The sequence below is a fragment of the Monodelphis domestica genome, chromosome 3, assembly GCF_027887165.1.
Source record: "Monodelphis domestica isolate mMonDom1 chromosome 3, mMonDom1.pri, whole genome shotgun sequence".
NCBI classification, from domain to species: domain Eukaryota; kingdom Metazoa; phylum Chordata; class Mammalia; order Didelphimorphia; family Didelphidae; genus Monodelphis; species Monodelphis domestica.
The window spans coordinates 127519949-127534744 of record NC_077229.1 but is presented as its reverse complement, the minus strand read 5'-3'; the positions used below and the strand labels follow the sequence as shown (position 1 = coordinate 127534744).

The following is a 14796-nucleotide window of genomic DNA, read 5'->3' as shown; positions in this document are numbered from 1 at the left end:
TTGATTTATTGATTGATTAAATGAGAAATGATGCAGATCCCAAGAAACATTCCTTCTTTTCTTGTTATAGGGAATGACTACTCTGGGCTGGGGGTGGGGGGGGCATTGATGCTTCAATTACTATAGGTGCTATGATAAGAACCATCATTTCCTTCCATGGCCTTTAGTCCACTCATGATTTCAAAACAGAAAAAAAGTAAAAGAAAAGCCAGAACAAAAGCAAGACTAGGCCCTAGCACTGTCTTTATTCCCATGGACATTTACAACAATTTACGTTGGTAAAACAGAAGCGGCTACCATGACCCCACTACCTTATGCTCCAGGCTGGAGTCTTTAAACATCAGTGAGAAAGGCTTGATATGCTCTCTTCTCAATTTATCGCCACTCCGTAAGTCGATGGTGTGCTCTATTCGCTTGTTAATTTCCTCAGGCCCAGACTGGACATGCAAAGCTTGTGCAAGATGGTTTGGAAGCAGATTTATTGAATTTCTTGTTAGGGCAGCCAGAGTCTAGGGGAAAGCACATGCACAAAGAATAAACCTGCTAGTCCCCTTTGGGTTAAAAAAATAAAATAAAAATTTAAAAATGCAATGTTTTTAGATCATGTCGCATTGCAAACTGTAATAGCATTCCATGCAGTTTTATTCAGTGAAACCTACGGGAAGTGGAAAGTCAGAAATCTTTTCAGAGAAACATTACATGCACGATTTGTTGTTTTTATGTCACATTTGAGAGAGGGCACTTCTCCCTCTGTGTAGGTGCACTGAATTCCTTTGGTTAAAGGTTGGTATGCTTGAAAATAGAATCATAGCATCACACACACCATGTTAGAGCTGGAAAGGACCTTAGAGATCATGTAGGCCAAGAGGAATCTGAGGCCCAGACAGGGAAGGGGCTTGCCCAAGCCCATATCTGGGCCTGGTCTCTAAGAAGTCCCTTCACTGGTATGAGAGAAAGAGGAAAAATAAAGCAAAGAACCAAATAAAGGCAAATTCCAAGAAGTCCACAGATGCGATCTGTTCCAACATGAAATCAGAGTTGGATTCTGCAGCTTCCTGTGGTCTTTCATTTGGCTGTGGGGGAGATAATTTTACAGAGCACCATGTTGCATTTTTTCTACCTGGAACTGGCTCTCATTTTTAGGCACCCTTTAGGGATAGATGGCCACAAAAATGTTCATGTACACAGTTGATATTTCTGCAACATTTCACAGTTTACAACAAACCTGTGAGGTAGGTAGTGCATACATTTCTAACCTTAAAAACTGAGGCCCAGAGGCACCTGATTAGTAAGTGGTAGAGTTGGGACTTGAACCCAAGTCTTCTGAATCTAAACCCCTTCCATGGCACCAGGATAATTAACATCTAATATAAAATGTGTTCGAGCATGGAGTTTTGCATAAAAGTCACTATACATTTATATGCCCATAAAAATCTAGAGCATATCCTTTGAGGGAAGAAATATAAAGAGCCACTTTGCTGCCATTTTGGCATTTGTAGGTGAGATGGTATGATTGCTATGGTTGCTAATGGGTACAAAAACTGACAATCAAAGATGAGGGGGCACCTTCTATCCAAGCTGAATGAATGGACAACCATGGCTTCCAGCCCATCTCAAAACAAGAGACAAAAAGGCCAAAATGGACTAGAGTGATCCAGAGATAAGGGAGCTTCTTCATCCCTGAGGAGCTTTCCCTAGGGGATGGGCATTTTGTACTTCAAGTACCCAGGATGAGAAGGGAGGAGAAAGAGACTAAAGCTGGATCACTGCATGACTCACCTACTCCTTTCTCATTTGGCACTCTGTTCAAGGGTACAAATGATATTGGACAAAGTGTCAAGAGTGAGAGAATTTCCAAACTACAATGTATCAGTTGAGTCAAAGTCTTCATCTAACAGATGAAGGACCTGATAATTGAGTGACCCGCCCAAGGTCATTCTGTTAAGAGTCAGAGTTGGTACCCCAGTCAGTCCTCAGCTTTAGTGAGAAGACTCTCAGATAATCATCAAAATCACAGTTGGAAGGGATCTTAGTGACCAGAGCCACCACATTCACATTTGAAAATGAGAAAATTGAGATCGAGAGGTGGTCACATGCAAGGTCACCCAGCCAGGGAGCGACAGAATTAGGAGTAGAATGCAGGTTTTGCACTTCCCAGTCCCATATTCTTTCATCATTTTTAAGCCAAAGTTCACACTGAACAAATGAGAGAATTTCACTTGGCTTTAGGCTCCTGTCTTTTTTCATGGAAATATATTCAGTTATACTGTAATTTAGGAGCTCCAGTAGGGCTATTGTTATAGTATTATGGGGTTATAGATCCCAGAGAAGGGATCACAGAGGCGATATAGGATACTCTTCTCATTTTATAGAGGCAAAGGGAGATTATAAATGACTTGCGCCAGGTCCTTTAAGTAATATGCATCAGAATTCCAGGACAATTTGAAGAAACCTTCCTATCCTTGGTCTAAAACTTACTGAAGTTGTGATCATATTTAGGCAAAGGCTGTTCTTGGCCATTGAACTAGTGACATTTACCTTCCGAACAAAAGGAAAAAAGCTATGTTTCAGGGCGGTGGACAAGAGGGGCATAGAGGCACTCTGAGAGGGAAAGGAGGGCTCAGACACAGAGGCAAGTCTTGGTAAACTGAAAAGATGGGTGCTACAGAGAGCAGAGTGTGCCTCTACTGAATTCAATACTATTAGAAAAACCTCACTAGAAGCAAGGGATCAGCAACTTCTGTTCTTGTCCCATAGGTTTGCTGTTGATTACTTGGGGAAAAGTTTTTCTGGAACGCCAGGCAGGTGACTGAAGCTATTCTGCTCCCTTTGTAGGAAGTATGAAGAAGGAGCACTCAACTCTGATTGGGCTTTTAATTAAGAGGCTTACAGCTATGAAGATTCTGCTGACATAGACTATCACTTGTAGCTTTGGTGGCTAGCAGTAGGGCATGGAATGGAATATATACACCATATATATTCAAAACATAGATGTTTCCCCTTTCAAGTTTTCCTTCTGAAAAACAGAAATATATTGCTTTAGCTTTTCAATTACATGTTCTCACAGACTCATTCTGAGGCATATGATGGAAAGGATGACATGCCTCTGGGACCTTGAGAGTCTAGCATGAAATCCAGAGTAAGGACAAGTGCTCTGTGGCCAAGGGCTTTGTTCCCATTGGTTGTTATTGCTTCTGGCAATGGGCCAATGGAAATCCCCTTTTTGAAGAGATCCACCAAATGCAACTGCTCATTTCAGGACAAATAATGGGACTTTTGGTTAAAGTTGTTAAAAGGTTCTTTGCAGAGGGCTATGAAAAACCCATGTTGTCAAAACTACTAAGACAAATCAGAATGCCTTTCTTGATCAAATCATACCTACTCTTTTGAGATTAGGGCCAGATATTTTGAACAAGAGGTCAGCTCTCAATTATTTATGTGAAAACTACATACTGTGGATCATCAGAGACACACATTGGTTCAAAAGTACTGCCCACCATTGGCTATTTAGTTTTCTAATCCAACTTGCATAGTGGATTTATGCCAAAGGAAAGTAAAATCATATTAACTTTAGTTTAAGTGACACAGAGAAGTAAGATGGGCAGGATGGTATACTGTCAAAGTAATCCCATAATATTTTCAAATAAATCAGTAATTTATGTACCATTTGTGGCTTGGAATTATCCAGTGTCAATGATGCCCTTATTTTCTAGAGGTAATTGTGAGTTGACTATACATTTGCTTTTTTAAAAAATCCTTGTCTTCTTTCTTAGATTGCTACTAAGTATTGGTTTCAAGGCAGAAGAGTGATATGGGTTAGGCAACCACAGTTAAGTGATTTACCCAGGGTCACACAAGTAGTTATCTGAGGTCAGATTTGAACCCAGAACCTCCTGTCTCCAGGTCTGGCTCTCTATCCACTAAGCTACATACCTGTCCAACACATTCAGTTTTAGCAAGGATAACTGAAGGAAAAAGAATTAACTCCTGTCTGTTAACTTCACTGGGGAAGATTTTCAAATAGTATTTGGGATAATTTGTATTTTTCCTTATTTATTCTGCTCTTCTCATCCTGGAATAAAATTTCTAGCAGCAGCATTTGGCTTTATCTTCAACAGTTCACAGAAATAAAATATTGAGTTAGTTCAGAAACATGCTAGATAATAGCACCAGTTTTCCGATACTATTTCCCACTGAAACTGACCTGTGAACTGTGAACATCCCTTCCATGACCAATTTACGTAATTGGCTCAGGAATGGGAAAATAAAAGAAATGGAAAGATGAAGATGGAAGGAAATGTCATGAAGTATATATAAATATTTTTCTAGATAAATTTGCACCTATACATGGAGAAATACTGGTTATGATAGATGGAGTTTGTCAGAGTTTGGGACTGAGCTGGCCTCTTACATTTGAGGCACACAGCAAAAAAAAAAATTACATTTAACATTTAAAATTTAGAGCTAGTAGGAACCTCAGAGTTTACTTAGCCCAACCCCTTGATTTATCAAATGGAGACACTTAGGACCATTGAGGTAAAGGGCTTTCTTAAGGTCAAATGATGAGATGCAGAACTGAGATTCTCACCCACATTTTCAGATGCCAAAACCAGTACTCTGGCTTAACCCTGGCTTCTGGTGACAGAGAATAGCATTTTTGCCAATCAGGAAATTTGTAATTGTCTCCTAATGCAGACCTGCCCTTGGCACAACTTAAAAGGAAAACAAAATAGCCCTTCTTGAATCTTACTTTCTGAGTACAAAAATTTCTTCCAATGCTTGAAGGCTTTAAGACAACCATCAGAAACTAAGATTATTAGTAAAGATACTTATATTTCACATGTGTCTTTCAGAACTTCAAAAAAAAAAAGAGGCTGTGGACATAAATGCAACTTGAAACTGTTCCATGCCTTTGTCTCTGGACTTCATGAAGTGTTCTGATCCTGAACCCTTTACCCTGTCCAATAATCATTCCCTGGTAAAGATTCCCTTGAAGATGAGCATCTCTGCCCTCCAATGGGCTGTTCGAGTCTATCTTATAACTGTGCTCAGGACTCAAAGTCTTTCCAGATTTGTAGAGCTTGAAAGAATTTGTGTCAGATTTATGGCAATTTGACATTTGTGACACCATCAATTTCATATTTAGGACATAAAATTTATGTAGTTGAAGGGGCCAATTGTAACTTTTTTTCTTCCTGTCTTATCTATGGAAAACTCACCTTCTGTACACATCTTCATCACAGACTTTGACATTGATCAAACCAGATCCAACTAGTGAGGGAGTCTTTAGAAATGTTAGCTGTATGTATTTCTGCCATTGAGTTTCAAGGAATCACTGAGCAAATTATTGTCTCATTACAATAAATTATAGAACCAGTGAATTTGAGAACTTGAAATTACATCAACAGTCATCTAGTCTAATACGATCATCAACATGGGAACCTTTTTTACAATAGCTACATTAGGTGTTTATTTGGACTCTCCTTGAATACTTCAATTAGATTGGACATTCACTACTTTTCTGAAGTAGTTTATCCCAATAATGCATAACACTAATTATTGGGTAGGTCATCCTTATGGAAGCAAATAACTACTCAGTGGTCCTCATGCTAATCTCAGAGACTAGACAGAATAACTATTCCTTTTACAAAATGGAAACCCTTAAAATATTTGAAGACAAGTATAACATTATAGAAATACGAATCTTAGTCTTCCCTCTTCCAAGATAATTCTTTTTAGTTCCTTCAGCAATTCTTAATATGACAGTGTTTCAAGGGGAAATCTTTTTGGTTTCTCTCTGTTATACATATATCTACAACTGGATAAAATGTAAATGACAGTCAAATCACATCTGGGTTTTACTACATCCCAACTAAGTAACAATAATATTTAACATTTATGTAGCACCTATTATGTGCCAGACACTAGGCTACAAGCTTTATGATTATCTCATTTGATCTCCACAACAATCCTGGAAAGTAGGTGCTATTATTATTCCCATTTTACAGATGAGGAAACTGAGACAAATAAAATAGGAGTTAAGGACTTTCCCAGGGACAAGCAGCTAATAAGTATTTGACATGCTATTTGAACTCAGGTCTTCCTGTCTCCACACCTGGGCTCTATCTGCTATATTATTTAACTGCCATCTAAAGCAAGATAACTAAAAAGAACTAGAGCTAGGAATCAAAATCATGTCCTCTGATTCTGAGGGCAATATCATTAGTTTCCAGAGTCTTTACTCTGAATCCAGAGTCATGCTGCCTTCAGTGTTGAGAAATGTTAAACTCAAGAAGTCTACCAGTGCAGGCTGACTAGACTGTTTCTCTTCTGAGATTTACTACTCCCATTTCCATGAGAATATATTTCATCTCAGTCCTCTGTCCCTGATGAATTAATTATCCATAAGTATACATGCAGGCTGAATCTTTTCATCAACCAATTTGCTCACCATCCCATCTCATTCAAGGGCTACCATTCTTTGTGCCAAGTTACTGACCTTTCCTTAACTCTATTTCCAACATGAAGCTTTTCTAGGTCCAAAAACTCAGAAAATGCTTATTGTTATATTCTGTTCTGACTTGGAAAAAAGATGATTTTGGTACACATTCTTTCAAAGAAAATTTTTGCTGAATTAGGGAAGACGTTCATGTTTTTGTACAAACTTGGCAAAAAATAAGATTTCACACAGTTTTGACAAGGCCTTGCACCAAAGACATCGACTACATGTTAAACTGAAAACCTTCCACAACATATCAACAACCTACTTAATCTAAGTTTATCTTCCTTTATGCTTCAGTCAGGATATTTTCTATTCTTCTTCCCTCTCCCACTCCCCACCCAGTCATGAATTAAGTTCTCATGCCTCTGTGCATTTGCTTGCATTATTCCTTATCCAAAGATGTCTTCCTTCCCTCTCTTTACTTGATGAATTCTTACCCAAATGATGCAACCACCTTGAAGTCTTCCCTGATTCCTCTATTGCTTCCTTGGACCTTAAACTTATTGAATTGCTATGTATGATTTAAAGTACAAATCGAAAGCTAACTCATTCATGAAGGAATTCTTGGTTCCCCCTATTGGTCATTGATCTCACATGGTGGCCATTTTTATTAATTTTAAAAACACATTTCATGTGTATATTTATTTAATGCAGTTATGTTTATATATTATACTCTCATAGTAACTATTAGTAACTACTCCAACTAGACATCTCTGAAGATAGATTTTGTTTTATCTAAATCTTTTATATCCTCAAATTGCCTTTCATAAGGATCTTAGATGATTATTAACAATATTTGTTGACTTGAACTAGATTAGATACCCAGGGGGTATTAAAGAGGTTCATATAACCAATGAGTAGCTTCAAAGATAAAAAAAGGAGTAGAAAACACGAACAGAGAAATGTAGGTTAGGAAGAGAAGATGGGTTAGCTATAGGCAATGGTAAGAGATGACAGGTAGCCAACCTGAATGTTTTACTTAACTGGTATCCTCACAATGTCAGGAGAAATTGAAAACCAACTCAAGCACTTTGCACGGACTTCTTGGGGTGAGCATATAGAAGGACACAGACAATAGTTATACAGGATGAACAGATATGGATGGGTTGTAAATGCATTGTTGGAGGGAATTTAAACTGATGAGATCACAGATACATTTGAGTGTTCAAGTAGACATCATGTAAAAAGAGATAGTGGCTGTTTGAACCCCAAACTTTCTCTCTGACAATCAAAGACAATCTGTAGGTAGGATTACCCCACATTTCTCATTGATAGCTGAGCTCACATCCCAGAATATAGGAGAGTGCTTTAATCTCACAACAAGAATTTTTTTTGACATTATACTTCCCACCCACAGTCCATGTTAGTTTTCTTGCTTTGTTATTTGGACAAGAGGCAACATTAAAATAGCTAGCACTAATATAGCACTTTTAAGTTTATAAAGCACTTTTACAAATATGGTCTCATTTTATCTTCCCACCAATCAATCCTGAGAGGTAGATGGTATCATCATCCCTATTTTTACGAACTGAGACAAACAGAGCTTAAAAGACTTTTCCAGAGTTAGAACCTAACCAAGGTATTTCTGTGTGCCTGAAATCTATTTCAACTCAGGTATTCCTAACTCTGGGTCTACTATCTAGCCACCTTTGCCTCTTAAAAGACTGCCTGCATGGCCTGCCTCCATGTCCTGGTGAATGCCACTAATCTCTGGATAGGGATATTAATGGCCAAGACCACAAGCTGTCTGTCCTGTATTAATTCAATTTTCTAAAAACACAAACAGTTGTCCTTTTAAAAAAAAATCACTGATTTCAAATAACCTGCTTGAAACTTTTATTTATTTGTTTTAAAACTTTATCTTCTGTATTAAAATTGATACTCAAGGGAATTGGGATTAAGTGCCTTGCCCAGAGTCACACAGGTAAGAAGTGTCTGAGGCAGGTCCTTCCCATTACAGCCCTAGTGCTATATTCACTGTGCTACCTAGCTGGCTCACCAAAAGACTTTTAGAGACTAAGTGGTCCTATCTTTGCCTTGGCCTGGCAGACAAGTTTTCCTTTCAGTTTACCTTGTGCTCCCTGCCATGACTCTGCTTGATTTTACTAAGCTCTTCAGAAACAAATCTGATATGTAATCCAGGGATCCATGACACCAAATTTAAGATCATCATTGGGAAATGAGAGTCATTGTTACTTTCCAGAACACTGACAGTTCCTGTAAGATACAGTGTAAACTGGAAACAGGATAATCATCTATTTAACTTGATACCTAGAAATTGGTAAACTGTACATCTTATACAAACAAGAACAACCCTAAGAAACATCTTTTTGGTCTGAATTATTCAGTTCTTTTTAACAATACTACAAGTAAAATTTCTAGAAATTTTGAAATATTGGAGGTAAAATCATTTGGGGAGAAGGAAGAAATGAACAGTTTGGGAAAAAATAACTTTAAATGTAATACCAGTAAGGTTTTTTTTTTTTTTTGGTTAAAGAACTGAAGGAAATAGATATTTAATAGTTCTCTTAGGCTGAAATAAATTGAATTATCTCCCTTTGCAGATCTAAAGTCACTGATAGTTTAGTAAATTAAAAAAAAGATTATATATTGAGCATAACTTTGCTCTAAAAACATGATTTCTGGCACAGTAGATTATTTAAACAATGATTACACATTTGGTATTTTAAGATTCTTGTAAATATTCCAATTAATGCTTTCACCAGGGGCCCGAATAGTACAATATTATATTCTTAAAGACTATGCCAATAGAATCCAATTCTAGCAGGCTGGTCAAAGATCTTTACATTCTGTGCCTGAGGACCATCCTAGATAAGTTTTGAGAATCTCATTTCAAAGAGGTTGGCCATCAAATATTTTTTTTTTCCTTTTCTATTCACAATAGAAGACAAGACCTCCAGAAGACAAGGACCCAAAATATAGAAGAGTGACCACACAGATGGAGTCATGGATTCCAAAAGTGATGAGAAGATTTCCAACTTGATAACTTTGTTTTTGCCATCTATTAAGCAGACGTGGAAGTGAGGATAAATAAAACACTAGTATATTAGGAAAATAGATATTGTTACTATGTTTTATTATTTCTTCTGAATATCCTGCTACTCATAATTTCAATTAGATATAGAGAGCATTGAGTTTTAGAAAGGTAAGGGACAAGAATGATACCCGTGATTTCATTGATATGGAGAATTCCTGGGTGAGGAAGACAGGGACGGGTTCTCTGTCTGCCTCACCTAAGTTATGACCATTGGGATGGGGAGACCTTGGTCTGATTGGTCTAATAATTTATTTAGTCTAATCATTTATTTTCTGAGCCCACTACCAGTAATTTGTTTCCATGTCTTTTCACTGGATTCTCTCACATTTGGAATGCTCTTCTATTAAAAAATGTGCCCCTCAGAACACCTGGCTTCTTTTAAGACAGCTTAAGAGCTCCCTCCCTCAGAAGAACTTTCTTGGTCCCCCTAAATGCTAGTGCATTGATCTCTAAAGTTACCTGATCTGTATGTATCTTGCATGTACTCATCTCTATTTACAGATAAATATGTATGCATATGTATGAATCTATTTCTCTATCTAAAGACATATATGTTATATTTCATATAGAATGCAAGTTTCTTGAGGACAAGAACTGTTCAGTACCTACTCTTCAACTTCTAGAGAATTTCCTGGGGACCCTTAAAAGGTTGTATGACTTCCTGGGCTTCATAAAGTTAAATATAGATCACAGGTAGAAGAGGGACAGCTTGGCCTTAGTATAACAGATTTATAATGCTTACTCTAAATAGTTTAACATAAATTTCCTATTGAATATTCATTAAAAATTATTTAGGGAAGTACAAAGTGAATGGTAAAAAATAAATGCTTTTAAAAAGTTTTATTGCTCTGCCCCCACCTCTTTTAGGGTGAAAGTAGCATTTAGGAAGAAATATTAGATTTCTCTGTCTCTCTGTCTCTTTCTCTGCCTCTCCCCTCTTTCTGTCTCTGATTCTCTGTCTTTCTCTTTGTCTTCATCTCTCCATCCTTCCCTTTTAATCACGTCCCCCACCTGACAAATGATTTTCATATCTTTGGCCATATGAACTGGCCAATTAACACATTTCCAGTTTCCCTTCTGTCTCGAGCAACAAAACAACTTCAGAGGGTGGAGTGGGGGGAATTTAAACAGGTTGTTTGTATTTGTTAACAGTGATTTTAAAAAGTTTTCAATAACTCTCCTATGGGTATTATATAAGCATTGTTTGCCAGCTAGATAGATGCTCTGGGTCTGACTTTGATGTATATTTATAGCCCCTAAAATGTGCAAAAAATATATTTGTCTCTTTCCCCACCACTCTTTCCTTTATGTTGGAGGCTTGGGGAAACCAAAGAATATTATTCACTGTTAACAGATCCAATTATCTGGTGTAATCCACTCAAAACTCCTGGAAAGGTTTCAAACCCACTTAACTTTGGGAAGAAAGTGCAAAAAGTAGAGTACCTTTAATGACTGTTTCCTGGCTGAAATCTGTTAAGTGGTAAGTTATCTTTTGAGTCAGAACTAACATTAGCCCTGGGGTTTTCAATGTCAGAAGGAGAAATGTTACAGGAAGATTTAAGATTTACTTCAGGGAAATTTCTGAACAAAGCATTCTAGGTTCCGGACCAGGAACCTACGAGTGTCCTGTCTAATCAACATCAAGCCTCTGGCCTCTCCTACAGTAAGAGGAGATTTTTTTTAAATTTAGAAATAGCTCTTCAAAAATAAAGTCTTTGATTCCCTACATTAAAAAAATAAACTGAGATTCAAATGTTAGATGAGTTTGCCTGGAAAAATAGCATTTCCTCATCAAATAAGCATAATGCTATTTATTCCATGTATTAATGAAATAGGAAAATTTATATTCTGCAGAGCTCTGAGGGGTAAGTCTATTTGTTAGCAATTACTCTTTAACAGAAACTTGGAAATCCTGGCTAATACCTAAGCAGATTGAACACTTAGCATCTGATTGGTGCAGTGGATAGAAGGCTAGATAGGATTTAGAAAGACCCAACTTTAAAACCAGCCTTGATAGAAATACTAACTAGCTATGGCATCTTGGGCAAAGTGGCTCAACTTCTGTTTACCTCAGTATTCTTATATGTAAAATGGGGATAACAGAAACATCTATCTCTCAGGTTGGTTGTGAGGATAAAATGAATTAATATTTATGAAGTTCTTTGCAAAGCTTAAAGCACTAAATAGATGCTACTTAACCAATGATTTGGATTTTTTTGGAGATGGATATTTTTGGAGATCTTTGAAAACCTAACTAAATAAATATGTGTGCATGCATACACACATGTACACACACACATGCATGCACATAAAATACTTTCCCCTGGATTTTGATTATCCACTGTCAATCTCAAGTGCTGGAGGTCCACCCCACAATACTGAGGAATAATTGTCCTCTGGCAGTGATCTCTTCTGCTTCCATTTTCATTTTTTTTTAGTAGTTTGTTTTTTTGGTGAGAGTAAGCTGATAAAGGGGCTAAGGACCATCAAGCTAAGGGGCAGAAGCAGGGAGAAAGCACACATATATGTGGGTTCAGTGAGTGTTTACTTATATCTGCAGTTTCAGCTATCCATGGTAGGTTTTGAAAGGTATTCACCATAGATGGGGGGCCCCAATTGAGTGTGTGTGTATTTATATTTATCTCTCTTCTCCTCCCCTTTACTCTTTCTCTGTCTCTGTCTTTCTCTCTCTCTCTGTCACTTTCTTTTTCTCTGTCTGTCTCTCTCTCTGTCTCTGTGTGTGTGTGTCTCTCTCCATCTCTATCTCTCTGTCTGCTGTCTCTATCTCATTTCTATCTCTCTGTCTCTGTCTCTGTCTCTCTCTGTGTCTTTCTCTCTGTCTCTTTCTGTCTCTCTGTCTCTCTCTCTCTCCTGTCTTTTCCCTTGCTTTCATTTTTAATATACTACTCTGCCTAAGATAAAAGATACAGAGACTTAAATGACTTTAAATATGAACACTTTTAGTCCTGACCTGATGCTTAAAATGTTTCTCCAAAAGTAACTTCTGTACATGGGGATATATGCTGAATCTTTTAAATCACTAAGGAAAAACGATTATGTAGGTAGCATATGTAGTAACAAGGATAAAGGCAAACAACTACAAATGGTGTGTGACATTCAGGAGGGCAGGATGTGACTGGAGCTTAATGTATCTGTAGGTCACTACAGTGTCCTGCCTTTGGGCTTACCCTATCATTCAAATGGAATCATAGGAAGAGGTGTATGCTTAGAGAATTCAAGTCCAACTTTTTTTTTTTAATAGAGAAATAATTTGAAGTCCGGAGAGGACAAGTATCTTGCTATAAGTCAGTAGTAGTTAGTGTCACACTTTGGATTGGAACCCAAGTCTTCTGATGTCCAACTCAAAGCTTTCTGCTACAATACATTGCATCTCAAAAGTGTGCCCCCCCCCAAGATTTGAACCCAAATGATAAGAATTCAAAATCCAGAACTCTAAAGAATATACCATCATTTCACAAATAATTCTCTAAGAAATATGGTGATATGATCTGAAGAGGGATTCTGGGAGAGAATTTTGATGCTAGTTATATTTTCCTCTCCAAAATATTAAAAATAAAATAAAGCATGCATTAAAATGCTTATTATATATGACATTTAGAGTTAATTAAAACTGACTTAATTTTCTCCATTTAGATCTAAAATTTCCTCAACTAGGGAAAGAGGAAGCTGGTAGTGAATAGAATACTGGGCCTGGAGTCAGAAAATCTGAGTTCCAATTATGCTTCATATACCTGCTAGCTATATGATCGTGGACAAGTCATTAATCTCTGCCTCTGTTACATCAATTATAAGATGAAGATAATAATTTATCATTCACAGTTATTGTGAGGATAAAATGAGATATTTGCTTAAAAAAGAAAACATAGCATACTGCCTGTCCTATAGTAGGTATAGCACAGATGCCCTATAAGTGATTATTTCTTTTCCCAACTATTCTTCCTTCTCATAATATTCCATACTTTCATATCCTTTTGGAATGCTGTTTAAATGGTTATTTCCCTTCCAACTTATTCTTCATTCTGATAATATTCCATATTTCATATCCTTCAAATGAACTTTTATGGTCACTGCCATTACAATCATCACTATTATCAATTCATATTACTTAATTTAAAATAATATTTCAAAAATTGGATTTTCATCCTTTTTTACAGAATTTAGCTATAATTTGCCCTGGGGAAAGTTATGATGTTATTATTCTTTAATATTTAATATTCTAGAGACTATTATCTTTATTAATAAAAAGGATATATTTCTATAGTGCTTTAAAGTTGGCAAAATGATTATTTACAACCTCAGCATTCTGTGTTCAAATCAATTTGGGAAACATTGAATTACCAAATGGGACCCTCTGGATGTTAATGATAGGGAATAGGGCAGGGAAACAATCAGATCTTTTTTTTTTTATGGAAATATGGAAGACAGGTTGTTAAATACACTCTTTGCTGGAGAAACACAAGAAGGACCTGATCCCTTTAATAGAGAAAAATTCCTTTTAGAACTGGACCCTTCTTTAAGTTCCAACCTTCGTGCCCCTCTCCACAAATTTCTCCATCCATTCAATATTCTTCATTTTTCGTTCTACCCTATTTTAGTGCTTACCACATCAGCAGGTACTTCTAGACCTATATATGTGAAACAAATTTTTCCAATCTTAGGCTATTATACAGTCACAGCTGGCTTTTTAACACTCCATGGCACTTGTCTACACAGTGAGCACGATGGAGAGGGAAACAATCTCGGTCAAATCACAAGCTGGCCCAAGCATTAATAGAAACCAAAAGTACGCAAGAAAGTCCAGCTCATCTGGTTTCCTCCTGACACAAAGCTCTATGATGGAAGCAAAAGGTCATCTTGAGAACTGACATCCTATAGACTTCAGCTTTTCATCACAAGGAAGAATAACTTTTATTATTTTCAGAAAGTTTAGAATAGATGTGGTGAGATGCTTTTAAATATTTCATGACATACTCTAGTCCAATTTGTAGTCAAACTCCCCTAGCAGAATCTGATTAAAATGTAATTGAGAAAAATTTAATGAAACAAATAAAAATAAACCATAACATAAATCATGTAAATGTGCAGTTTTTAAAGTCAGTATGTGGCCAGTGATGGTCCCTTTCTATTTAAATTTAGCTGCCCAGTGAGTTACTCTCATCCACTAAAGCTGTTACCTGAGGGAAAAAAAGTTCTGATTTCATAATAGTTTTTTGTC

At 36.9% G+C, this 14796-nt stretch overlaps 1 protein-coding gene across 2 annotated transcripts in view; it reads right to left on the bottom strand.

Annotated features, from left to right (window-relative positions):
• The window catches only part of ADCY8 (adenylate cyclase 8), a 382696-nt gene that overhangs the window by 124689 nt on the left and 243211 nt on the right, over nt 1-14796 (bottom strand). The window contains exon 8 of one of the 2 annotated variants that reach the window (XM_007488342.3): nt 312-509. The exons of the other annotated variant lie outside the window; for it this stretch is intronic. Coding sequence (XP_007488404.1) covers nt 312-509 — 198 coding nt within the window. The remainder of the gene's footprint in view (nt 1-311; nt 510-14796) is intronic. 2 annotated transcript variants of the gene reach the window in all.